Below are 27,479 nucleotides of genomic sequence, written 5' to 3' on the forward strand. Positions count from 1 at the left end.
TTCTCTTTGAATATGAATAAGCTGCAACTGCCTGTAACATTCTTCTTAGAAATATATAAACTCCTTTTTTGAAAATCAGTACACATGTGCAGATTAATCACCTCATCAGTTTCCTTGTTTGCTACAGTCTTTTATATTCCTGCCTTCTTTGCTAAAGTCTGTATATCTTGCATTCCAGAATTAATATTAAAAAAGTCAAAGAGCAGCCAAATCTTGTGTAACCTCCAGTCTTCTGTAGATCTGCTGTTTAGCACAAAGCAAGCCTGAATTAAGACTTTTCATGCATACTCTGTAGTCCAGACTTGGCGGGTGGGATGCAAATGGAATAAGGGGGAAAGGAAGTGGTTCCCCCCCCCCACTTCAGATAACTTCCCAGCTATTTATCTGGGCCCGACATGCATGAGTCAACTATGGTGTGCAACATTTTCACACTGTCTGTGAAAGGAGACAGACCTTTGCTTGGAGGTAGAGCCTGGATTTTTCCTAATGCTGTTGAGGGGGAAATGTGTGCCCTAACTGGGAATAATCACGTTTTTATGCTCTTTCCATTTTCTGTGTGAAATATGACTTATGACTTTTCAAATGCATAGATAGGTTTCTTTGGGATTTGATAGTCTGTATATACCTATCTGTATATACCTCCCTGCAGGAGGCAGTGGAAGACAGGAGTGCCTGGTCCATGGGGTCATGAAGAGTCGGACACGACTAAACGACAACAACAATATACCTATCACAGTTTAACATTATCTGACCTCTAGAGATGTTGTTATAACTCAGGGGTGGGGAACTTCTAGGTCGTGGGCCAATATTGGCTAGGTAGGGGGTCCAGTTTGGCCTGTGGGGCCATTTCCCCCAAATCACGCCCACTTGTAAATCAGCTGGTGTGCTCGCTATTTCTCTTGCATCTATTAAGTTGGGCCATGGAGTACAGGAAGATGGCCTGCCAGGCCAAAGAGTTCCCCCACCCCTAGAATAGCTCATACAAGATACATTGCCTCCAGACTTCTGCATCTGCTCATAGTGCATGCATAACTCTAATAAAGATGACTTTCTGTATTGAGATCTGCTCTCATGCCTAAGCCTCAGCATGTCTTGAGTTCAGACATAATCCTTCTCCTGAACAGGACCTATATATAAGGCTGCATATGGGTGTAAACAGATAGGTATGTTGCATTCCCCTCCATCTCCCAAGGGGGAACAGCTGGAAGCAATGAGTTATGTCTTGCTGTTAGGTGTTGCCTTGCAATGCCAAATTCCTGATCTCTCCAAAGAGCAGGAGCTGTCGATGCTTACCTGTTGCTTTCTTTCTTTTCCAGGCTTCTTCTTTGCCCCTGAGTTCCCAGGAGGATGAGCCGGCAGAATGGGGAGCAGTCCAATCTGTCTCATTCGCTCTTTGACACTTTTCTCCGTGCCAAGCAGTGCAAAGAGGTGCTGGGAAGTTTTGAGGCGCTTTGCAGACACCTGGGCCTGGAGCATACTGGCCAGCTCCAGTTCTATCACAAACTCAAGTCTTGTCTCAACTACTGGAGTGCCAAGGCTTTGTGGACCAAGCTAGACAAGAAGGCCGGGCACAAAGACTATGATCAGGGGACAGCATGCGCCAACACCAAGGTAAGGTGGCAGAACTGTGGTTGCTATGCTGCAGAGAATAGCCTACTTCAGGGTTGGGGGAACCTTTTCGGCCTGGCGGGCCACATCTTTATCTCCTCCACCCTGAGGGGCCAACTTTTGACAGGTCATTTGTGCTGTCCACCTGCCAATGTTTGCCCACTGGGGGAGATACTACACAAAGGAGGATTGAACCCTCTATGCATCAGCTGATGTGCCAGGAGTTCAGTCCTGTTTTTTGCAGCTGTGTCTCTACCTGAATCACACCTGATGTCACAAATGACATCAGATGTGGGGCAGGTGCAAGTGGTTTTAGAAAAATGGCCGTGTGGGCCAAATAGGAACACCTGGTGGACCAGGTTTGGTGCATGGTCTGAAGAATCTGCAGCCCTTGTCTACTTAATGGTCATCACATGAGATGCTGGACATTCCAGGCCTCTCCCCTGGTGGCCAATACCAAGGACCATCTTCCCATGTTTCCCAGATGCTGAAGCAGGCCTATTTCTTCAATGTGTGCTAAACATGTGTCCAGGACAGGTGATCATATCTGGCTTATTTTTTGTATTCCGTAGTTGCTGTACCTCTACCTCCAATTCCTGATTTGTTGCTATACGTAATGTAAACATTAGTTCTGCCTACTCCTACATGCATTGCTACAGTGTTTTATCATTGCTTCCTAGTTCTTCCTTTACAGAAGTAGATCATCTATTGTATTCCTGTTATCCTAAAAGATAACTCGCACTGATAATGGTTGGGTTTCCATTGATTTCCAAATGTGTAGGCAATTGTGCTCCTGAAGAACCCTTTCAAAGTTCACTTTAAACATTAAAACCAAGATTTAATTGCATCGTCACCAACAAACCGATCATCACAAGGCACATAAGCAAACGGAGATGACTCAGTATGGTTTCTTCGCAAAACCTCAAAACAACAAAACGTAAATTAAAATTAAAAGGAAAAATTGAGAAAGACAGTGTCGTGCAAATCTTTCAAAATATGTAAACACTTGGAATTGTGAAAGCTGAAGGAAAGAAAAAAAAGAGAAGAGAAGCCATTCCTTTATATATATTTTTATTTATTAAATTTCTATCCCACCCTTCCTCCCAAAGGAGCTCTGTTAAAAGATTCTGCCCATGAAACCCTGTAGCTCAGGAGAACCACCTTCCCAGCTTAACATCACACCCAGGGATGCCTAATATAATTGACAATCCAGCCATTTGAGAAATGCAGGGAGCCCTTGCGGTCGAGACTCCGACTGTTACCACACGTAAGAATGTGTTGCAGGGGGATTAAATGTTCTTTCCTTGTGCTAAATCATATGGCTAAGTAACCATGGGACAGAAAAGCCTGCTGAATGGTAAATTGGTACTTTGTATTGTTTCCTAATTGTCTTCCCTTGGGAGCGAGCTTCTGTTTCAGAAACACTTAACATCTTCCTTGCACTTAAGCAACAACAGGTTGTTGCTGGGAAAACATGACTCTTTGCTGAGCTTGTGGAGCTTTGGGAATGTGAAGTGCTGAACAGTCTGGACTGCGGTTGTTGAACATCGCCACTGATGATGAGTGACCCTTGGGCCCATGTCACTTTGTGACTCTCTACTCTGTCCAGGGCTGGCTCCAAGTTTGAAAGAACTGGAGACAAAGGGAACTCTGGAGGGCCTTGCTGGGCTTACTTAGTGGCAGCTCAAAGCATTGGATGGCAAGGGGCCCTGAGAAGCTCTCTGAGCCTTTGCTGGGCAGCTAGGCCTAGTAGTTGATTGAACTTCCCACAGTGCCCTGTCCTGGAACAAAGCTATGCCATCTTGTGGGAGATTGCAATGTTGTGGCTAGGAGCATAAGGCTGAATTTCTTTTTAAGGGAGGGGGAACACTGGCAGGAATGGGGTTGACCTTTGGCAGCTGCCAAGGATGCTTGGAGCAAGGGCTGTCTTCCTTCCAACCCCATGGATTCAAATTGTCTTTGAATGGAGGCTAAGCAGCGCAGCTTGAGGTGATTGCCAAGATAAGCCTTAAACCTATGCTCTGAGAGTAGGGCTCAGAAGTATGTAGCAGATCTCGGAATGCCCTGCAAAAATAATGTTTGGATCTGCAGTGACTTGTTGGGGTGTACAGGCAAGATGGGCAGCATCGGGCCTTAGGTGGTTTGAAGTGTCAACATCTGTTGCAAAAATCTTGGTGGATGGTTAAGAACTTCCTGTATGGCTGGATCTGTTGCAACAAAGCATGATTCAAATTCTGACTGTCCACTCATGTGATTGAACGGCTGCTTTGCTGATGGAGACTGAGACAAGTCACTCTGTGTGGGTTCGCCATACTTAAGTTCCTTGCTAAAACAGGTTTTTAAAAAAAAATCCATGAGGAAGCTGTTTATAGTAGTGACCACGGCAATGGCAAAAAGCAGTTAACTGCAGAGAGGCTCCTGGGTCTTCCTTTGTCTCTGAAATGTAGCATTGTCCCCGCCTGCTCTTTTGACATAATGCCAAGCTCACAGTCACTCTTATTGATGTCTGTTGCCTGCCTGTGCCCCAGAGGCTGCGGCCACGGCAGCTTCCAAGTGTAAGCACTGTCTCCTTTTATGGCACCACTTTATAAACTTACCACCCAGTGATAATTCTTTCTGCAGTGCCTGATTATTGGGGCAGGCCCTTGTGGCCTCCGCTCGGCGATTGAACTGGCCTTCCTTGGAGCCCACGTGGTGGTGGTGGAGAAGAGAGACTCCTTTTCCCGGAACAATGTGCTGCACCTTTGGCCTTTCAGCATCCAAGACCTGCGGGCTCTGGGAGCTAAGAAATTCTATGGCCACTTCTGCACAGGCTCCTTGGATCACATCAGTAAGTAATACAGAACGGACCAGGGCAGGGAAAGTATCTCCAACATCATGGAACCCTGGCGAGAAACCAGCATTGCCAGCAAAAGGGAGCTAGTAGTGGTGGGAGTGAGTACGATGGAATAATAATAATAATAATAATAATAATAATAATAATAATAATAATGGCTTGGTCTAGAAAATGTTTACTGAAAAAGTCATTTAAAAGTGCATTGAAAGGTCCAGCATCCCTATGTAAACTGAACATTTACTGCAAAATGTTGCATTTCTGCTTTCGAAAGGGCATTCTCAGGAATTGGTTCTTACTAGATAGCTCTAGTAAGGCTTTAATCTCAGGGTTGTGAGTTCGAGCCCCACATTGAGCAAAAAGATTCCTGCATTGCAGGGGGTTGGACTAGTTGACCCTCATGGTCCCTTCCAGTTCTATGATTCTATGGTGTGTCTCATAAGGAGGGATGTGTTTCACTGATGGAACTGCAATGGGTACCCAAATTAAACTGTACATCAAGAAAGTAACTGTATATCAAGGTGGCATCAATTTAGAAAGAACAGCATTGGATCAGTGTTTCAAATAAATTAATAAATTGTGTAAATAAATAAATTGGTCAAATTGCCAGTGTGGCAGAGGAATTAGCTGACTTTAACGATCATTCCTGTCTTTTGAGCTTTGCTTTCACTTCAACACTATTGGCTTATTGGAGTTTAGCTTGTTGCACACTCCTCCTCCCAGCCTGCTTCTAGAAAACGCTCCAAGGTGACATATTCAATAGCTCTTTGGGGCTCAGTATCCCTCTTGTTGAAGCTGGGGAAGCCCATGATTTTCCAACCCCATGACATGGAACAGGCTTCTTTCTGATATTGAAAGAACAGGTGGCTGGAAGGTGGAGCTGGGGTTGCCTGAGAGCAACTTTGAAATGGGCACAGATAGGCTTGTTTGTTTGTTTAATTGGACCAACTCTGCTAATCCTCTCCTCTGCCTTGCAGGCATCCGCCAGCTGCAGCTGATCCTGCTGAAAGTTGCCTTACTCTTGGGGGTTCAGGTTCACATCAATGTGCAGTTTAAGGGGCTCGTTCCACCTGCAGCAAATTCAGATGGACAAGGTAAGAACGACAAAAGTCCCAAGCCTTTGGAGTCCTTAAGGGCAATGCACCAATCCACACCCCTCCCACGCCACTTGTTTCTGCAGGCAAGAAGGTAGCTCAGAACATCACAGTGAAAAACTGTTTCATGGATGAGTTTGTTTTCTGTTCTGCCTCCACTTTCAAATGTTCATTTCCCCCTTACTTTGCCATAGAAGCAAAACCAGAAAGAAACCAAGCCATTAGACACACCCTGCAAAAAAAAATGCTCATGGTTCTCACATTACTCACAACACATGGCTCTGAGGCACGTCTTGGTCAAGCTGTTACATTTTCATGGGTGTCATCTTTTGACAAACGGCTATGGGTCCCTCCACAAAGGCAATCCCATCTCCAAAATTGTGAACAGATGCAGTTCTTGAGTTTCAGACCAGGACGTTATGGTGCCCTTAACACATTCCAAGACAGGATTGGGTTGCTTTTAAGACAGAGACCTGCAGCTTCTCCTGCTTTGTTCCTGCTTTCTTTATAAACATGGAAGTCTGGGGAAGGGTCTGGTGGATTTGGCAGACTTTGCAACAGGGATCCTGATGATTCCACCCTCTGTTATTGCAGTCAGTGGCTGGAGAGCAATCCTACATCCTCCTTCGTCTCTCCTGAACCAGTGTGAATTTGACGTTCTCATCTCTGCCGGCGGTGGCAGGTTTGTGCCAGAAGGTAAGCACAAAGGCCTTTGGTCAAAATTGTGGGAGAATTTACTTTGGTGTTTTTGGTGCTCCAGGTGTCTTCTCAACAGCTCCTTAGGCCTCTAATCACATCTCTCCTCAACACTTCAGGAAACTTGTGCCTCTGGCCTTGTGATGAGCAGGTTCCCCCCTTCCCCTCTACTGAGCACCTCCAGCAGATAGAATAAAGGGCAAAGCTACAAGTTTTCTAGGAACAAACAGGGCATCTCAGTGCAGATGCAGTCCAGTTTGTAGATATGGTGCCTAGCCAAGTGGAAGGCCAAAGCATTATTGCAGATTTGGGGGATGGTAGACACTTCCCCAAACCCCAGCTTTTATGACACTCAGAATTCAAGGGAACCCTGCTTTCCTATATTTTTGGTTATTTGGGGAAATGTTTGTACAGTATTAATATTTGCCCTGAAATCTGCAAGCTGAGTGAAGTAGAGTAAACTGAAATTGCCTCTTTTTGTGTGTGTTTAAATGGATGTACTGTTTTTCACTTCGTCAGTTGGGGAGTTAGCCTAGAGGCCATGAGTTTGACACTTAAGGTTTTGGATTCAGGTAGGTAGCCATGTTGGTCTGATGCAGTCAAAAAAAAAAAAAGTCCAGTAGCACCTTAGAGACCAACTAAGTTTGTTCTGGGTATAATCTTTTGTGTGCATGCAGGTATCTGAAGAAGTGTGCATGCACACGAAAGCTTATACTGTACCCAGAACAAACTTAGTTGGTCTCTGTGGTGCTACTGAACATTTTTTTAGTTATTATTTCGACTTAAGGTTTTGCTTTCATCTGCTCTGCTTCTCCTGATCTCTCCCAATACCAAATCAAGGGATCCTCAAGAGGGCTTTAGGTGCGTCGGCAAGAGCAGCTGCCCAGCCTACCACAACGCCAGCCATTGATAATTGCTTGGGTCATAAAAAAAAATCTGAAAGGCATCTTGCCTTGGGGCAGGAGAGGAGATGAAAAGCAAAGCAAAGGGAGAGGGAACATTCTCTGTAGATGCTTTGGCACCAGGAAGCTGGCTCTGGTGGTATCTTTTACTGGGGCTTGCCCAGACCATTTTCAGAGCTGACCTGCCACTCCACTCCAGTATTTCCTTGCCCCTCTCCTTTCATTTCCCACACCTTTATAGGAGTGCTGCAGTATTTTTCAAGCCCTGCCCACAATTCCCCAAACAGAGAGACCCAATTTGGTTTTCGTGAAATGCTGCCAGCATTTCAGATCGTAATAACTGAGTACAATTGCCATCCTGCCATGATGCTGAGCTTTCTCGCAACGTTCAATTAGAATTCCTCATGATGTATCCTTGAGAGCTGGTAAATACCATTGCAGCTCTTCAGAGATCTTGATATTCAATGGAGTTGGGGCTTGGCATTGGCTACTCCACTACTGACAATACAGTGGCTAGTCTGGACACTTTTGGGGTGTTACCATATTTCAGATGAGGGAGCAGGCCCCTTGTTCTGCTCTTCTATCCTTTCCCTAGTTCTTTCACGATCTGCCAACCCTTTCCTTTCCTTCAGGACTAGTGCTCTTTGTGTGTTTATCTCCAGGCTTTAAGCGGAAGGAGACCCGTGGGAAATTGGCCATTGGCATCACCACCAACTTCGTTAATCACCACAGCAGGGCTGAGGTGGAGGTGGCCGAGATCAGCGGAGTGGCTCGCATCTATAACCAGAAATTCTTCCAAAACCTCTACAACAAAACAGGTCTGGGGCAGATGTTTCTTACTACCTACATACAGTTAATGACACTTTCCCCTTGTGCCTTCAATAAAATCTATGTCATTCTGTAGTTTGCAGTGAGAGAAAACAGGGAAGCCCACACAACAAATGAAAAAGGGTCAACCTGTCTCAAATACCTTTTTGACCAGTCCTGGATCCTTGCCATTTTGGATACATTCCAATAGAAGCTGAATAAATTATGTAAATCTGCTTGTTTGGGTAGCTTAACAAATCAGGCTTTCTTGGCATGGGATTTTTGGCAGATAGAATATTTGTTTCCTCAAGTGCCAACTATATAAAGCTCTGTGAGCACAAAGGAATAGCTCTGTTGGATCAAACCAAAGACCTGCTTTTTCAAAAATCTTGCTTTTTTACAGTGGCCAAACAGATGCCTTTGGGAAGCCTGCACACCGATTCTGAGGGCAATGGCCGGCCTCCCCGACTGTGGTTCCCCAGCAATTAGTATTTAGAGACACGCTGCCTCGGGTCTTGAAAGCAACATGCAGTTGTGGCGGAATAGTGCCTGATGATGATTCCAGTTCATCATGGGTTAATCTATTACTCCCATTATAGGCAGGTGTTCCCTGGGAGGCGGAGCTAGATGACATTAAAAATGGCAGTTGGGAGTTGGCAGTTGAGAGTAGAGTGTCAGAGAGGGATGCAGGAGCTGTATTAACAAGTCTGTGTTATATAAAAAGAAGATATGTGCTTTTAAGAACCAAAGAAATTCATGTTTATAAGTTAAATAATAAAGTTAAATGTGCTTAAATGTTCACTGACTTGGCAGTGTCTCAGTACCTTCAGAGGTGTGACAAAGAGGAGAGAACAAAGCTTTCCTGTGGAAGAGGAAACTGTTTGCTTTTTCTCCTGTCATACAAAGGGCTGGTTAGCGAAGCCAAAGGAGCCACATAGTTGCCTAAGGGAGAGGCACCTTGTAGCAGTAGGGATCCCAGGGAGGGAGACCCCACTGGTGGCAATAGGTTTCGAACGCAGTGCCTGAGGTACTCTGGAGACGAGTCCAATTTGGACACTGGAGGTTTTTCTCCTGTTTGTAGAGAAGCACAGGGAGAGCCTCTGTTGTTAAAGCAGTGAGGGGTGGGAAACTGGGGATCCCTCACAGCAGCTATCATGACTAGTAACTATTGATAGGCTCCCATGAATTTAAAGCCATGTAAGCCATCTTACATGTATCCAATGTAGTACAAAGTACCATGTTACATCAGCAGAAAGCTTTCCTCTTGTGCAATGGAAATTCCCTCCTCTTCTCCCCGCTGTGTGCGTGTCCTGCGTCTTTTCCAAATCTACACCAGAGTGTTGGGGGAACCCCTGGAACAGATTTAGGGGCACAGGGGGAGGAGAGGGCGGAAGAACATTTCTTTGCCCAAGCAGAAGTCCTTGTACTGATGGAACCTTTGCGTAGCGCTAGGCCTTTAACCTTCTGCTTGTGTTTGAACAATTCTAGGCATTGACTTGGAAAACATTGTCTACTATAAAGACGACACTCACTACTTCGTCATGACAGCCAAGAAGCAGAGCCTGCTGAAAAAAGGAGTTATCTTAAATGTACGTATGGAGACAGAAGCTCCTGCAAGTACCATGTGGGAGGGGATGATGACCCCAAACCATCTTTTGAATTCACATGCTTTGGAGGTGAAAGATCCTGCCAGGCTGAGAGCTGATTGACACACCCATAATCTTGAACTCTGCAACATTCCAACAAGATTTGTTTACTATTGCTGTGGAAGATATCTTGGTCTCCATTCATTTCTAGGACAAGTCAGACGTAGAGAGCCTGCTGTCTCCAGAGAATGTGAACCAAGAAGCTCTTCTTGCTTATGCCAAGGAAGCTGCCAACTTCTCCACCAATTACCAGCTGCCTGATTTGCAGTTTGCACTGAACCACCGCAGCCGCCCAGATGTTGACATGTTCGACTTCACTTGCATGAGCCGCTCAGACAACGCAGCTCTGGTGCGTGACTGCAATGGCGCCAAGCTGCTCATTGGATTGGTGGGGGACTGCCTGGTGGAGGTAAGTGTCCCCATAATGAAACCACAACAAGCATATGGACAGAGTCCTTTTCACAATGGGAGTGTGGGTGTGGTGGTGGTGCTTCTCAACCATCCTCAGTTGCAGTTCTCATTCACTTATCTTCCCATGTGAGCTGACCTACTCGTTCAGAAAAATCACATGGCACACTGCCTTGAGATTAGTTACAGGTAGGTAGCCGTGTTGGTCTGCCGTAGTCGAAACAAAATAAAAACATTCCTTCCGGTAGCACCTTAGAGACCAACTAAGTTTGTTATTGGTATGAGCTTTCGTGTGCATGCACACTTCTTCAGATACACGGAAACAGAATGCCTTGAAATTGTACTGGTTCAGTGGGGAGCAGGTGGCGCTGTGGTCTAAACCACTGAGCCTCTTGGGCTTGCTGATTGGAAGGTCGGCTGTTCAAATCCGTGCAATGGGGTGAGCTCCTGTTGCTCTCTCCCAGCTTCTGCCAACCTAGCAGTTCGAAAGTATACTAGTGCAAGTATATAAATAGGTACCGCTGTGGCAGGAAGGTAAATGGCATTTCCATGCGCTCTGGCTTCCGTCACGGTGTTCCGTTGCACCAGAAGCAATTTAGTCATGCTGGCCACATGAGCTGGAAAGTTATCTGGGAACAAATGCTGTCTCCCTTGGCCTGAAGTGAGATGAGCATGCACCCCATAGTTGCCTTTGACTGAACTTAGCCGCCCAGGGGTCCTTTACCTTTTTTTTTTAACTGGTTCAGAACTGGAGAGTGTTTTGTTAAAAGCGCCCTTGTCTTTAAAAAAATTGCTGCCAGTTGGCAAATGTAGGCTTAAACAATTTGTGGGAAGTTTGTTGTTACTGTTTTACACAGGGGAGCATTCAAATATATAATCTCTTCACTGCTTTACTTTGGGATTTTTCTGACACTGTGACTCAGCTTTCATTCCCATTGATTTCTATGAGTATTTATAAACTTGCATTACAGTAAATAATGCTGTACCGATTAGAAAAACCACTTCCCTCTTCCATGTGAACCGCTGCAGAAAATGTGTTGAAAGTTGAAATGTTCTTTAAAGGATGGGAGCTAAGCAGCCTGCTATCTTGTTTTAAATCTGCATGTTTCTCAGACAGACTGTCTTTCACCTGGACTTAGCAGGGAGCAATGTTACTTGACTATCTGGGCCTGAAGGCAAATCTGTTTCTGGATTTTGTGAGGCTTGAGGTTAACCTTTGGCCGGGGACAATATGCACTGGATTTTTTTGTTAGTTTTTATTTTAATAATCCTGCCCTTCTGTTTGTCTAGCTTGGAGGGTTTATCCAACACCTGGGAAACCTGCTGTCTCTGATCTAGCACTTTATCCTTTGCACTAATTCACTTCACTATGCAGTCCCCTTTATTTGGCAAAACAGAGCCAGCCAGCTGACATTTGGTGTGAGTGGGGAGAGAGAGCCCCCTTAGTGCACACATTTGCCAAAACAACATGCCACTGTGAATTAACCATGACTTCCAGAATCATCCTGGAATCCCAATTTCCTGTTGCGTTTTTGATGCAGCTGAGCTACTGGCCAATGTCTGCTATATGTCATTGACTCATTTTGCTAAGAGACCCCAAAACATCTCTTTGTTCTCTCTCTCTCTCTTTTTCTTTCCCAGCCATTCTGGCCTTTGGGCACTGGTGTGGGCAGAGGGTTCCTGGCAGCTTTCGATGCTGCCTGGATGGTGAAAAGATGGGCCTCGGGGATGCCCCCTTTGGATGTGCTGGCTGAGAGGTGAGCACTCTGAGAAGGGGCATTCTCTGCCCACAGCGATGGTGGGGTGACTGGCGGCAGTGGTGGTATCTTGAAGTCTATAGATGTTTCAGGTTATGCGTTCAATGTAGGGAGGAGAGATATTGATACAGTAAGCCAGGACTGCCTATTTTGCCTAGAAGTAGTGCTCCAGAATCTTAACCATACATAGACAGTCTTTTCTGAAGGGGCTTCTGCTTCATGCTCTCTTGTCCACTCTTTTAAGAACTACCCTGGTAGCCATAAGACACCAGGAACTGCACATAGGCAAGTGAGCGAGCTGGTGGAGCCCATTTCTGTTCTACTGTCCAGCCTCAGGAAGTTTTCAGCATCATCTAGGAGACTGCAGGGCCGTGTGTAACTGACCTGGAGCATGGAATGGGGGACAGGAATGGGCGTAACTGTCTGATGTAGTGGGAATCTGAGAGCACAGGAGAACTTGTTGATGCTGCTCACGCCACAGACCCAGGCAAGGGGTGAGGAGGGAGTGCTGTGAAGATGAGAAGGGTGAGAGCATGTCGATCTTCCTCTTTTGCCTGAAGGCTCCTGAATGCTGAAGACTGTGAGTGCCATGTACACACAATGTGTTTTGGTGCTGAGGGATTAAGAGGGGGACATTCCTGCTTAATCTCCACACAGGGAGAGCATATATCAGCAGCTGTCGCAGACCTCACCTGACAACACCAACAAGAACATCAGTCAGTACAGCATAGATCCTACCACGCGGTACCGAAACATCAACCTCCAAGCCATCAAGGCCTCTCAGGTATCGCTATACATATAGGGGGGTGGAGAAGAACACAATATCTCCTCCTCTTCCTTGGGAGTTTTCTGGTTATTCTCTTTGCTCCATGCACTCTTCTTTGCAGCTTTTAAACACTGGCACCATGCCACATACATGTTCCGAAAGTAACAGAAATGTATAAGAACACTGGCATCCGCTGCAATAGGCCTTGGAGAAGAGACTCCCCAGCAAGACGTCCTTTTGTGCTGTTCTGGCACTGAAGGCTGTTCTTTGCTGAGTAATGGGGTGTGGTGTTTTTTTTCAAGCTGGTGCGATAAGGGCCACATAGGAATTGTTTGGGCAGCTGCAGTCCTGGGGGAATTAGCTGGGTCCTGTTCTGGATCCAAGCTGTGGTCAGTGATAGGAAATTAACTGGGTGCACCTGCTTTCAGGTTCGCAATCTGTATGTGACAGGAGAAATTGAAATGGATATGAAGAAAGGAAGAAGCCGTGGCAGCCCCGAGATAGTCGGCAAAGGCAAGTGTGGGTCACGTTCTCCCCTGGCTACTGGTTGCATGGATCCACCTGAAAACAAGTACCAGACCCCTCCACACTTGTTCATTCTCGCAGTTCTCTCTTTTTAGATGAATTGGATTTCTCTGCAGCAAAGAGCAGATCCTCCTCTTCTGTTTATCTACCCATATTACATCTCTGCTTGCTGTTCCTTCACTAGGGCTCTGCTTTACCCCCCCAAACAGCATATATTTGGGTCAATATTGCTGTCTCTCAGACTGGGATGTGGAATAGTGATCCCAAGCAATCACTCTAACAGACTGTTCCTGGTTCTCCATAGACAAGACAATGTTGCCTTTGCTAATAACAAAACAAATCAAGATTATGTGACAATGAAAGCTGAAAAGGGTGGCTTCTACGCATTAATAAAACGAAGCAATGTGCATATATTTAGCTGTTTTGCGAGTTCCACTTTTGCAAGTTATGGGCAAGGCACCATAACTGCCTCCTGCCCACCAGAAGTCCAGTTCTAGTAATCTATTCCAGACCCCTGCAATGTAGGAATCACATTGCATCGCATCAGGAATCCCTGACTGATGGTCATCCAACCTCTGTTTTAAAACCTCCACCACCTTCCAAGGTAGTCTGTTCCACTATTACCATCTTACCATCCAGACATTGCTGACACATTTTCAAACCTTCCTTTGCCTCCATAAAGGCTGGAAATGTCCTGTTTTGAAATAATGAGGCTTGAGATTCTGGAGATACTCAGTTCTGCATGTGCAGAATCAACACCACTCTGCACATAGATTAAACATAAAATTGGGAGAGACTCAGTTGAGTCTGGAACAGGAGACCCACTGCCTGCAGCATCCCAGACAGATGTTTGTCTGGCTTTGCTCAATGGTCTGTTATTTGCAAAATAGTCTCCGAAGCCAGGTTTTCTTAAGAGAGACAGGAATCAGTGTTAAGTTCATCATTAAGTTCATGCAGTGTTTTGGCATAATGCATAGAGTTCACAAGTCAATGCCAGCAGATTGTTACTAGTATATATAAGACCCTTTTCTTTTTTTTTTGCTGGGTTTTTGTTCTCTTCATTTTGGTATTTGTTGGAAGCCACCCAAAGTGGCGGGGTATAAATAATTAATAATAATAATTAATAATAATATTAATATAATAATAATAATAATAATAATAATTAATAATACTAAGCACACAGCATACACCTTAGGAACAGAGTAGCAGAATCCAGTTGTCTTAATAGGGTTGAGGAAACTTTGGTCTATTATAGTCAGCCAACCAGTTGACTCTGGACTCTAACTTGGTTAGCTCTGTGCAACATGGCTGGCTTGTCTTGGGGCTGGTTTGCCTCTTGGTTGGCGAGAAGCCCAGAACTAAGGCCTTGCCGTATTTTTGCTGCACTGCAGGCATGCCAAGGTCCCCTGGAGAAAGATGATCCAAATCTTTCCACAGTGAAATTCCCTTTTATTCTGGTGTAAACTTGGGTGTAAAAGCTTCTGCCTCCAACAAACTAACAATGCTGAAACATTTCTGCCTACTGTATAGGCACCCTCTGTTCAACTCCCAGGAGAAAAACACACATTCTCACTATCTCTTACTCCCAAACTATCACTTCTGTGTGTGGGGGGGGGATCCCCTGCTGCCCAGTTCTTAAACAATGGAGAGAGTGTTTCTCTATTACATTTTGCTCCAATTGTAGCATTTTCCTTTTCAGCTTTCTATGAAATAAACTAAAAATGCCACAGATCGCTCTGCATTTCCTGAACTGTTTTTCTGCCTTCTCTTATGTGTGTGTACATTTCTCTGTCCCTCTGGCTCTCCCTTCCCTCTTTAAATTACAGCTCTCTTGTTTCTTCTCTGTGTTTTCTCATATTTCCTCCCACACTGTCATAGTTTTCCATGACCCAGTCTGTTCCCCTTGGCCTTGCTCTGCTTATGGAATAGCCCTTGTGATGGTTAGCAAATAACTGTGTGTTTTGGGAGGTGGGGAGATCATGTGACTTGCCCGCTCACTGTCACCCTAGTTAGAAATAAAGTGCTAGCTACTAGGAAGACTTCTCTGATTCACTTCCACTCTGCTTTGAGGCTGTGCGTTGATGGATTCCAAGCTAAGGATGTTGTTACAAATGTATTGCATGCTGATGTGTAAATCAGTGGTGCAGATGATGGCAATGTGATTGTTGTGGGTTCCTGTGCGGCATCAGAGTAGGGTCAGTGGTGCCAGGCTAGCCCAGTGCTGTCCTGCTTTTAATGGAAGCAGTACAAAGTATACTTTGGTGGTTCTTCCTATCACAACAGAGCTGTGGTTTAGGCAAAGCAGTCGCATTTCATCAGCTTGAAAGCTGGCTGAAGCTCCCTATTTAGTTAGACTTGGAGTACAGCAATCTGCCCTAATTCTAAAGTAGCACATACACAGTCTCATCTCTGTTGGTAGCTATGTGTTAGGTTTTTTCCTTTTTCTGAGCTCTGATGGAGGAGGAAAAGTTCAGACAATAAACCCTGATATGCTGCCAGACTAGGTACATTCTGTGCATTACAGAAATCCTATAATCCAGGGGTTGAGAACCACTGGCCCACAGGCGAATCTTGGTCTGCCAGGGGGTCCAGTTGGACTCCTGTGGCCATTTCCCCTCCCAAACCATGCCCACTTGTCCATCATCTGATGTCACTGGGTGATGTCAGTGGTGGGAGGCGGTTTTCAATCCAGCTTGGTGTTGCTTCACAAGTGTAACCCAAGCAGGGAATGGATTGCTGGAGCTGCTCATCAGCTGGTGAGTGGAGGGTTCAGTCCTGCTGGGTGCTGCTTTGCCAACCCCTTTCCTGTGTGTCAGCTTGGCTAGATGGGTTGGACTGCCCACCTATCAAGTTACCTGATGCCATCGTGCCATCAGAAGATTAGAGTTGGCCCCTGGAGGAGGGGGTGGAAGAAGATTGGGCCGAAAGGTTCCCAATCCCTGCTTGTCACTAGGTACATCTTGGGAATTGGACCGAGTGGCTCTCTTTCATGTACTTGGTTTGCTCCTTCTCTCTCTCTCTTCTCGCCATCATCCTTCATTCATCCTTCTCCAGATTCCAACAGAGCCTATGAGGAGCTGCTTAGCTGGTGTCAAACTAATACAGCAAATTATCGTGGCATCAAGGTAGAAGACTTCACATCCTCCTGGAAAAGTGGCCTGGCCCTGTGTGCCCTCATACATCACTTCCGACCAGATCTTCTGTGAGTGAGCCTTGCGGGAGGGAGGGAATGCTTGTGGGCACAATAAAGGCAAATTGTATAAAGGCATAACAATTAGCCATTACTGTACCACTCAGGAAATGCTACTCCAGAGTGATTATACTGTCCATTTGTAGAAAAAAAATGTTTTAAATTGGTTGTGCAGGTCAACTTATTCTGTGGCTAGGTGCTTTTTTTCTAAATCACACACACTCACACTCAGCAAACTGTGTGTATCCCAAAGGTCTAAATTAAGGGCTAGTCCATATATGCCTGTACATCACTTTATTTCTTAATTCTTTATAACACAGCTGAGAGTGTGAACGGACTGCAGTGAAATGTATGTACGGTATTACGTACAAAGTGATATGCAGAGATTTGATCTGTGGTGGCCCATGCACACATGCAAGTTGCCATTTGATGCTGGAATAGCAGCTCTGTGTGTGAGCCACAGACCTAGTCAGCCTAGAGGTCTCCGTTACTGACCTGGTGATTTGCTCCCATTTTGGGAAGCTCAGCATCTATCCCCCACCCTGCCTCTAGAAATCGCCACATGGTGCTGCTGCCTTTGTGTTGCAAGTGGAACTCTCCCACTCTATATAGTTCTACTTCAGAAAAGGTCCCACAGGAGAGCCCACTGAGCTTCAGATGTCAGGGACAAGCTAGGCCAGGCATGGGAAGACCTTGTGGCCTGCAGGTAGCTTTTGCCCTGCTGGTCTAGATGTGTCTTAAGGTACCAATTCTCGAGCCTCTTCCCCGCAGCAACTATCCTTTCCTCCCTCCCTCTTACCAATCATGGAGAGGGCAGCCATAAATGTGGCTTAAAAATATGCCTCTGCTCATGTTTATGCTGCCAGAGAGCAGGGATGGGGAACCTCAGACCCAGAAGCCAAACACCTCTCTCCAGGTCTCTCCATCTTTCCCCACACGACACCTCCTCTTCACCTACACCTTTATTTTGCACCCTCCTTGAGTCCCTATGCCTGGCTGGGATGTGTCTTGAGATCCGATCAGGCCTCTCACTTACCTGGATGGAGGTCAGAGAGGGAGGTGCAGATGTGAAGAAACCAGCTACTGTACAAAGATATAATTTTCACTAATTGCTCTACCCACTTTTGCTGCTGGTCCCCCTGCCTGCCACTGCCATGGGATTGGGACATTCCACCCAGGCTGTGGGAAGGGAGTGTGGTCTTCAGTCTGAAAAAGGTGCGCCGCCCCACCCACAAAGCAGTCTCTGCATGTTTCTCAATTCCTAGAGGGTGTTTCAGGGGGTTAATGGCCACAAAGCCACGGACTCCCCAAACTGGGAGTCTGTTGCTTCACAGTCTTGCCAGGATGGCAGCAACATTTCATTTGCCTGTTTTTGGTGATCAAGAGAAGCAGGGAGTCTTCCTGTCCCTGCATAGTGAAATGAGATGGGAGCAAGGTTGTTAAAACAGGGGGTGGGAGGATTGCTGGCTGACACCCCATTACTGGAAGCAGTGCTGTGTGTGGTTTTCTTGTTTTGTTTAAAGTGAAACGGTAATTTGTGTGACTGCCTCCTGGTGCCCAGTAACGCACATGGCAGCCGTTTCACACAAGCACCTTGTCATGAGCTGGGAGTTGTGCTGCTATCGTTTTTAAAGAAACCGTCACCCACTTCACCTTCTGCTTCAGGTGTCTGGTTAAAGTTTCTCTCAGTCTGGGCTAAATCCTGTCAGTCACATTGGCTTTGTATCTTCCTTCTCCAGAGACGTCAACGCTCTGAACCAGAACGACCCCATTGGGAACCACCAGCTGGCCTTAGACGTGGCAGAGCAAGAGCTAGGGATCCCTCCGGTCCTCTCCAGCACTGAAATGGCTTCGATGTCCGAACCTCAGAGGCTTGGCTTGATCACCTACCTGAGCCAGTTTTATGACGCCTTTAAGAACTCTCCAGGTACAGAGTTCCAAGGAACCCCGTCCTGGGGATTCTCCTACAAGGGGAGCCTCACAAGGGGAGTGGGGAACCTTGTTTCCAGGCCTCTCTCCCTGGTCCTTGGGGGCTCTTCCCAGGCCATTCAAAGGTTCAATCTGCAGCAACTCCAGGGAGTTCGGGGAACCCTGGGAAGCTGCTGCCACAGTCATTGTAGGTAGTACTGAGCTAGATGGGCTAGTATCTGGCAGCTTCCCAAATTCCTAAACACTGCATTCTCTCCTCAAGAACCAGAAGAGAAAAGTTCGAAGCTTCTGTCGACACGTGGTACCAAGGGAGCTATCCTCTTCCTCAGCAAGCTTCAGAAAAGTCTCTCTCTCTCACGTAAACGTGCCCTGGTGAGTCTCTCTCCGCAGCCATTGCTAGCCCAACACCAGACATTCCCAGCAGTGTGTGTGTGTTTGCGGCTTTTGTGCTGGCTAGTGGCCCTTTGGCAGCTGGTATGATACCTTCCCAGATCACTCTAGCCCCCCCCCCAGTTTCAGATGTCCCTAGTAAGAAGCATAGGGTGGGGGGGGCAGTGGGGGTTACGTTTATTGCAGGAGCAAAGTGTCTTTGGCTTTCTGTCTTTTCTGCTGCTCCAAAGTCATACTTTTTGATTGCAGGAAAGCTCTGCAGTGGATGACCAAAGCAAAAAGACCAAGCAAGAGGCTGGGGTAAGTTCTGCTGTCATTGAACTTAGGGGGTTCATTGGTACTAGACAAGTTTTGGAGGATGTCATATATGACGATTCCACATGGAAGGCACTGGCTTGAAAAAATGACCATGAAATCTGCATGTGGATAATAGTATACCAAACGCCTGTGGAATTTCACTGCCTGCTGGGAAGCTTTAGCCATCTGCAGTTTCCCACTGCATTAATATATAGGGGGTGGGGGCGGACTCTTGAGTGCAGCATCTTCACACATTATGGTTACATTTTGGGTTTTATGTGAATTCCTACATGGAAATGCCTTTATTGCAGGAATCTGGTTATGTGTGAAGTTAACCTTAGATATGTCTGGGTCCAGAGTAGTGATGGGAATGGATATTCATTGCTTCTGAAAATTCATTGCTTCTGAAAAATTCCATTTTTAATCCAGTGTGTATTTCAGGGAGTTTCATTTAAGGAAACTCCATAACCCTCCTTATTCAAGTCATTGCTATTGAGACTGTAGATTTTCTGACCCTTTAACACATGATGGGAAATCCAGTGCATGCAGTTTATTGACTGCAACTGCCAGGTGACTAATATAACTTTAAGACTGCAGTTCAAAGACTGATCCCAAGGGTCAAATTCCACCTGTGAAAATTGGAACTCAAATGTCATTTGGGAAATCCCACCCTGCCTCAGTTCCAACTTGAACTTTGCTGTGGCCCATCACAAATTTATTTTTAAGTGCCCAAGGAAACATTGATTTCCTCTCTTTTCACACAAAACGTTGCACCAGAATTCTGGCTGGTAGGATACATTGGAGGCAAATAACAGTTGCAAGGAGGTTGGACGCTGCCTATGAAGGCTGACCACTTGCACACACTCAGGGTGGCTGCTAAATGTCCCTCCGTGTATCAGGATGCAGGCTGCTAGCTCTCATGCTGAAACAGCTGGTGGGCCTGGAAGAAGCCAGATGTCACTGGGCAACAACCAAGATTTTTATTGCATTCATCTGCTGCAGTTACATACTGGCAGAGAGCCTGGCAGCTCTCTTCTCTCGAGACTCAAGCCCTCCCTTTTATCTGACAGAAAGGAATGGCTTGCTGGACCTTGGAGCCATTGTCTTGTTGAGGCTGTTTTCTTGGAGGAAGGCATTGGAATGTAACATGTAATGCTGCCTGATATGTTACCTCACTCGGGATGGAGTGAGGTCATCACTAGATGTCGGAGGCAGAGAGGCCAGAGGGCTGTTACCATTACCAGGGTTGGGGGACCAACAGCTATCCCAGATGTTGTTGGATTACAGCTCCCTTCATCCCAGCCGGAGCTCAGGGATCATGAGAGTTGTAGTCCAACAACTTGTGGATATTTGTTAATGTGTCTCATTGGGTTGAACCATGCATTTTGAGACCAAAGCACAAGATGACTTGGAACGTGTGGTCCTAAAGGTGTTGGTCTTTTGGCAGAGCCCTGTCACCTCCTCTATGAGGAGCAGCGATGCCTGCTATTTCTGCGGAGATCGTGTGTACATCCTGGAGCGAGTCAGTGCAGAGGGATGCTTCTTCCACCGCGGCTGTTTCAAGTGTCACCGCTGCAAGACGACACTGCGCCTGGGGGACTACGCCTTCAATGAAGACGACGGTGAGTGGAGTTGAGAATAGGCAGTTGGTGAGCCTGAATGGCACAGCCGTCAGCGCAGACAGGGACATTGTTTGATTTCTCTGAAATCCAAACTGGCTGCCTTTCTTTGCATTGTGTCTCTACTTCCTGCAAGTGCATATCAAGATTCATTTGCGCCATTTGCTTTTATTCTCCTTGAGATATCTGAAATTGCCCTGGCAGTGATGTTTATTGGCAGGTCAGGTGAATGCAAGCAACATACCCTACCTGATTACGGCTATCTTGATTTTACTCCTAGGTAATTTCTACTGCATGCTGCACTGTCCTCCCTCCAAGGACATGACTACACCCAGCAGCACAACCTCTGTCAGAGTAGCACGTAAGGTGAGTGGGATGGATGTCTTTTCAGAATTGGAGGCATTTCGTGCTGACTAGCAAGGCCACTCCCTAGCTGATAATTAACCTAGCAACTCTGTCCAGGAGCATATTCCATGTTACTTCCTGTCACGCTCATGGGCAACAGCCCTGCAACTTGCTTGCTTGGAAAACTGGCTTTTTTTTGTCTCCCCAGGATTCCTCCAAACTCCTCATTCCTTCAGATAAAGGCATTCTGGACTTAGCTGCTGAGGACAATAAGATGGCAAAGGGTCCGTATCAACCAAGCCTGGATGAGAACCTGTTGTCTTTCGAAGATCAGCTGCCAACAGGTCAACCTACAGAACTTCATAAATCAGCTGCTGAAGCCCACAGCTTACTCCCAGCCAGAGTAAATGGAGGCTCTCGTACTATGAACTCATATTGGCATCCACATCGTCAGCCATTAGTGGAGGAGGACAAGACGTTGGGGGGCTCTGTTTCTGAGGCTGATTTAGCTTCAGAGGTTGTAGACAAAGGCAGAGATGGAAACAAGGCCAGTCCAAAAAGAGAGAGACTTGAACCAGATAATTGGACTGGCAGCCAGTCCCAAGAAGAGACACATGACAGCCTGGTGACAGGAATTCAAGGAACTGATATAGATCCTTTTCTTTCCGGAAAGGTGCCAACTGCTCAGAGCCCCAAACTAGAACAGAGGGAGTGTGAAAATCTCCCAAAGAAAAAGATTTGCTTGTCAGCCCTGGAAAAGCTTGAATTGTCCAGACTGAGTCCAATATCTGCCTCATTTCACTTTCCAGATATGAAAATAGAAGAACCGAGCTTCAGCACCATCTCAGAAGGTTGTTTTATTTATATATCATATGCCTTATCCCAAAAGTTTGGGGCAGACCATAAACATGGGATGAAACCTCAGCAAAACTGAACAACATCAGAGCCATTGAAATGGCTCCCCCACCTTTGATTTTAAACCTAAGCCTCAAAGGCCATGCTCAGTTGTCACCATGTGCTCTTCCCTGTACAGCTGCATATGGCTTCAGAGCTTCCTGAGTAGCATATCCTTTTGTGTGTGCTGCGAGATGTTTATCCTGCTCACATGGGATTTCTCCACCGTGCAATCCCATATTAAAACACATTATTCTTTGTGACGTTGAACATTTAGCTTGTTGCTTCTGAGACGGAAGCATTTGGGATGTTCAGCTCCTCTTAGCAGATCAGAGTTGCCTCCATTGTGGCCCAGAGAGCTGTTTACTCTGGTCCACTTCCATGGTAGTGTCTTCTAATAAACCCTCATCCTTTAAGATTAGAGTAGGTGGTGGCTGCGGCAGCATTCTCCATATTGCCTGCTTAATCCAACTCGCATAGCTTACCAGACCCATTTCTGTTCTTCGACATGTGTTAACCCTCCCATATTGTGCATTTCCTGTTATCTTTCTTAACCTCTGTCCTCTTTCTGGAGACCATAAAACAGGAAGCACGTGCCCTGCTCAATTAATGCTTCATAAATGTTTAAGGGCTATACTACCAGCATCCACTGGCCTCTATGGAGTAGTTTTGTTTTGGGTCTCAGACCACTGCAGTACTAACTGGTGATGAAGAATTTCATTGTTAGCAGCGTTGGGCCCAGATTTTGAATGGTGCAGAAGTAATTCCACCTTCACTGCCCATAGAAAAGAAGTGAACATAGCATCAATGTGCCGTCTTCTCCACTTCATTATATAAAACCAGTTCTTCTCTTAGATATCTCTAGCTATAAAAGATAGCTTCACTCCACCCCCAGACCCCAAATCACCCTTTAATTTATGGCGTCATTCCACAAGTCACTGGAATGAAATATTTTTCTCTTGTCCTTTTTTTGACAGATTCTCTGGAGATTGACAGTGACAGTGAAGAGGAGGAAGAGGAGGAAGAAGCAACAAGCCAAGATTTTGCAGCATATATTGTGAGTGTAGAAGCCCAAACTTCAATTCCACCACAGCAGACAAGCACAACTCAAGCCACTTTCAGGACCATTTTCATTTTCAGTAACTCAGGAGGGCTGTGTTATCATCATGACATCCAAACATAGCATAGCTGGGATAGCTCAGTTGGTAGAGCATGAGACTTTTAATCAGTGTCATGAGTTCGAACCATGTGTTGGGCAAAAGATTCCTGCATTGTAGGGGTTTGGACAAGATCACCCTTGTGGACCTTTCTAACTCTTTAATTCTCTGCTTTTAACAGCAGGAAAGCATTTTCTTTCGGTTTTTAACATAATCTCTTCAGCAAATCATGGGATTCCTCTCACCACCGCATCTCTCAGAACCCTTGGGTTAACTCCTTCTTTTTATCCCCCCCCCCAAAAAAATTCACTTTTCTCCCTCGTCGTAGCTCCTTTTTTGTTGTTTTCTGACTTAACAGGCTTATTTTCTCCCTTCTTTTTCTCTCTCTAGCCCAGGCATGCCCGAACTTCGGCCCTCCAGATGTTTTGGACTACAATTCCCATCTTCCCTGACCACTGGTCCTGTTAGCTAGGTATCATGGGAGCTGTAGGCCAAAACATCTGGAGGGCCGCAGTTTGGGGATGCCTGCTCTAGCCCATTATTTTTTGTGTTTATATATTTTTTAAAAAATCTGCATCCCATCATTTGGTCTTCTCCTATACTGTCACAAGTTTCTCCACATCTGTTACCCCCCTTTTCTCTTTCCTTACCCTACAGGTTTCTCTTTTCTTTTCCTTTTCTTCCCCAAACCCCTCCCATTGCCCCATCTCTTCCAACTCCCTGGCAACAGGCCACAAGTCTTTCACACTCCCAGCGCTTCACATCAACGAAGGGAGTCTCAGAAGTAGTTGGCCAAGTGGTGTGGCTGGTTGGAAGCTCCAGTAGGGGCCTTGTTATCCATGGAGCTTGTCCATATCCCCAATTTGAATGGGTGGTGCTAGGCCCTAAATTTATGACGCACGCCTGGAAAAGGACCACAGACGAATATTTGGAATTCCCCCCCAAGGGGGCTGCAATTGGCTTGTGGGTCTGTAAGAACAGCAGCAGATATCTGTACAGTATTCTGAAAGGATGGCTAACAAGAACCTCACAAAGCCCTGAAGACAACCCTCTCCATTGTGCATTCTGGGCATGGTCCTGTCTACTCAAGAGGTTTTGACTGGAGAGTGAGTCACTCTGTCAAGACTTAAGACTCTGAGCGTTAAGTTGATCTTGATTCTGTGATAACAATTCACTTGTCTTTTCCCCAGTAATGTCATACCAGGCACCTTGGGCTTGTGTATTTATTTTTGTATCTTCTTGTAAAGGGGTTGGGTCACTGTTGGCTATAGCTGGAAAGTATGCAGTAGTCTAGCCCTAAACTGTGGCTGCAGTTTAGATGGGCAGCGGCTTTTAAAAACATCTCATTTGATTCTTGTTTGTGTGGCTGCAGCATTTCCTGAGCTTAACTGAAGAACCTCAGTATCCAACGTGGAAGAAGACACTGATGCGGCGAGCCAAAGAGGCGCAAATGAAAAGGTTTTGCAAAGCGCAGGTAATACTTGCATGCTCCGCTGGTGGACGGGCGCTGATACTTTTACAGGGATCGTCCCAGTAAGGAACGGGGCTGCAGAAATTAAGGGTGGAACCTGCTATTTCACATCTCAGGCCCCGAGGACATTAGGTGTCTCCAGAGCATAGCTGCCAAGTTTTCCCTTTTCTCGCGAGGAAGCCTATTCAGCATAATGGAATTTCCCTTTAAAAAAGGGATAACTTGGCAGCTATGCTCCAGAGATTCTCACTGTTATTATAAACAGCTGCACACTTTATGTGGTAAATGTTTGCTTGCATATATCCAAGCTATACCACCATTTCCCAGAGAAAATTCATTGTGTAGACATCCAGCTGTTCCAGGAAGGGTTTCCAGTACATGAATGCTTAAAGATTCACTTGGGGTGGGGCTTATCCCTGTGATTTCCCTCCTCTCCTCCATCCAACCCCCCCGCTGCGTTATCCCTGTGACCCGTTCATTTTGCACACAATCATTCCCCCAATGTGCGTGTTCTGTAAAACTTTGCCCTATCCCAACCCTGACTCCCCTACCCACGTGTATTATGTGATATTCTACCCAAAGGCACGGCCCTGTAAAAGGCCCATATTCAGTTGATTCTATGCTGCGGCCTATTCGCCCCCCCCCATCCCCCACCTAGGCAGGCCCCTAAATCCACTCTGCCTAGTTTGCAAAGCAGAGGCAAGATACTGTGGAGAGGGCAGGTTTCATCCCTATGTCTCCCCCCACTCTGTTCTGACCCATTACCTATCCCTGCCCCCTATTCAGCCCCTGCATCCCCCCCAGGGGGCAATGTTGGGCCTTGTTGCTGCAAAAGGCCTGTTTTCAGTTGGTTGCTGTGGAATTTTGTGATGTCATCTGGTGGTGCGGCTTTGCAGGCAGCAGTGGGCAATCTGCCTTTCTATTGGATGCTGCTGGAGTCTTCAGAGCTTCTGCTGGTGATGTCTAATTTGGGCACCACTTTTTGTGTTTAATCATTATTTTAGGTATGAAAGGTTTGCTTTTTTGGAAAAAAAATTATGCCAGATCCCTCACTGATGGGCATGGAACGTTGTGGCCAAATTTGTTACATTACAGTTCAGCGGTTACGGAGAAGGCTGTGACCACTTTGGACCCTCTTCCTGTTCATTGAGATGTAAACTCTCACTTAGCTTCCCCCACTTTTCCTCTTGTACCCTAGTTGCTCCCACTGTTAAGGCCCCACCCCATATAAGTAGGTTAGGCTTCCTGAAACTGGAATGTGATGCACTTCAGAACACTGGGAGGATAACTCCCATGAGCCTCAGCCCCAGAAGATTGGACCAGGTTCTTAATTAATTAATTTTTATACTGTTTTACTGGTTTTTGTTGTCTTTTTTTTCACACCGCTTAGAGATGTCAAAATAGGGTCACAGTTTAGAAATGCTTTCAAATAATAAAACATCTCAAGCAGACCTGCTTGGGGAAGGCTGTATATAACTACAGTACTGTGTACAGAGTTGAAGCTCACAGGTGCAGGATGCTTGGGTTATGTGGAAATGTTGTGCTGCTTCCTATGCCAAAACACCTTCTGTGTGAAGCCCTAGGTTGACTATTTTGCCCATTCAACTAATGGTATACAGTATTTCAAAATTTAATTTATGTGAGCGTAATGAGGGCTGATGATAGTGATAAATCCTTTGTGAGTTATTTCACAACAGTTGAGAGGTTCTAAACTTTGCAAATATATAGAGAGCAAATGGTATGCACATATAAAGTTAATGGCAGAAATATTCAAGAGACTGTAAAATGACTAAATTACACTTATAGTACATCCCCCGTTTCAAGTGCAGGAGGGATTGGATCATGCCCTTAGATTTTTAATGATGTGACACACGGTCATTTTTTGCTTCAGACAATCATAAGCACTGCCAGGTTTTGCCAAAAATGTACTACTGCTCTATAAGAGTTCCTGCCAGTTATTCCGAGAAGCTATCCACACATGCTTGGGTTCCTCTTTCTTACACTTTGAAATGCTTTCTTCGTTTGACCAACTCTTTATTGCTTGGGCATTCCAGTCAATCCAGAGGCGGCTGGAAGAGATTGAAGTGACTTTCCGAGAGCTTGAAGAACAGGGAATAGAGCTGGAGCGATCTCTGCGGGAAGAGGGAGGTAAGAGTCTGGGCTTCCAGCAAGAGAGATGGGGGTAAGGCTGCAGCCTATGGATATAATACGTGCCCCCCCCCAATGATAATCTGCTGTAGTCCCAGGATAACTTCTTCCCTCCTTTATCCTCCAGGAACAGATGCTGAACTAAAACAATGGATGAACCAGCTGCTTTCCCTGGTCCAAAAGAAGAACAGCCTGATGTGCGAGGAGTCTGACCTCATGATTGCGTAAGAGACCCTGCCTCTCATAGTTGTTGAGACCTGGTACTCATGTCAGTTCTGATCACAGGGGAGTTGGCACAGTGCTGCTCCTTCCTGTGCTATCAGAGAAGGAGCTGGATGTGGTCCTCACAACAGCAGGAAACCCTTGAGTAACTGAATTTAGGTGTGCAGTATTGGGATCGCCTCCTCCCGTGTAGTGCTAAGTTTTTCACGATACTCCAGTGGCATTCTTCTGGTTCTTGCACTACCTTGAATGCCATTAACAACCCAACCTAGTTCAGAGTGCTGGAAGATGGTGTGTCAGACAGACAGCATGAATAGAACTGCTGTGGCAATCGGGGATGGGGAAGTGAGGTTAAGGGGCTTAGAGTTGCTCTTGGACTTAGTAGCAGATCTTAGTCCCCTAAGCTATTTCAAAAGTTGTTTTTGTCCCCTTTCCTTACTTTGTTTTAAACAGCTAGCTCGTTTGAAAGAAAACAAAAACCAGGCCCTCTAAAGCTAACACATACAGCTGGCAGAATGTGACATACACCAGCCTTTCATTGGACTACAGCTCCCATCATCCCTGGCCACACGAGCTGGGGCTGATGGGAGCTTGAGTCTAGCAACATCTGGGAGGGTGATGCAGACCAGCAGTGGGAATTCTGAGAATGAACCCATGGCAGCCTGTGGATGCAAAGTTGGCACTGGACCAGACCTTATGTTGAAAGTCTGCCATGTGTATATAGAAGAACTACTCCCCTGGTAATGTTCTGTAGATAGCCAATACTTCTGCAGTT

The 27,479-nt window shown here is 46.0% G+C and overlaps 1 protein-coding gene across 4 annotated transcripts in view; it reads left to right on the plus strand.

The window, feature by feature from the left end:
• The window catches only part of MICAL1 (microtubule associated monooxygenase, calponin and LIM domain containing 1), a 46,870-nt gene that overhangs the window by 15,834 nt on the left and 3,557 nt on the right, over positions 1 to 27,479 (plus strand). For all 4 annotated transcript variants that reach the window (XM_088673331.1, XM_035121439.3, XM_088673332.1 and 1 more), the window contains exons 2-22: positions 1,317 to 1,611; positions 4,231 to 4,438; positions 5,419 to 5,535; positions 6,130 to 6,231; positions 7,796 to 7,951; positions 9,429 to 9,529; positions 9,738 to 9,995; positions 11,636 to 11,751; positions 12,409 to 12,535; positions 12,946 to 13,030; positions 16,097 to 16,244; positions 17,972 to 18,159; positions 18,424 to 18,533; positions 18,801 to 18,851; positions 20,296 to 20,470; positions 20,748 to 20,833; positions 21,021 to 21,663; positions 22,684 to 22,763; positions 24,236 to 24,337; positions 26,389 to 26,482; positions 26,610 to 26,706. In XM_088673331.1, coding sequence (XP_088529457.1) covers positions 1,348 to 1,611; positions 4,231 to 4,438; positions 5,419 to 5,535; positions 6,130 to 6,231; positions 7,796 to 7,951; positions 9,429 to 9,529; positions 9,738 to 9,995; positions 11,636 to 11,751; positions 12,409 to 12,535; positions 12,946 to 13,030; positions 16,097 to 16,244; positions 17,972 to 18,159; positions 18,424 to 18,533; positions 18,801 to 18,851; positions 20,296 to 20,470; positions 20,748 to 20,833; positions 21,021 to 21,663; positions 22,684 to 22,763; positions 24,236 to 24,337; positions 26,389 to 26,482; positions 26,610 to 26,706 — 3,308 coding nt within the window. In that variant the 5' untranslated portion in view covers positions 1,317 to 1,347. The remainder of the gene's footprint in view (positions 1 to 1,316; positions 1,612 to 4,230; positions 4,439 to 5,418; positions 5,536 to 6,129; positions 6,232 to 7,795; positions 7,952 to 9,428; positions 9,530 to 9,737; positions 9,996 to 11,635; positions 11,752 to 12,408; positions 12,536 to 12,945; positions 13,031 to 16,096; positions 16,245 to 17,971; positions 18,160 to 18,423; positions 18,534 to 18,800; positions 18,852 to 20,295; positions 20,471 to 20,747; positions 20,834 to 21,020; positions 21,664 to 22,683; positions 22,764 to 24,235; positions 24,338 to 26,388; positions 26,483 to 26,609; positions 26,707 to 27,479) is intronic.

This window comes from Zootoca vivipara, chromosome 7, assembly GCF_965207765.1.
Source record: "Zootoca vivipara chromosome 7, rZooViv2.hap1.1, whole genome shotgun sequence".
Classification (NCBI taxonomy): domain Eukaryota; kingdom Metazoa; phylum Chordata; class Lepidosauria; order Squamata; family Lacertidae; genus Zootoca; species Zootoca vivipara.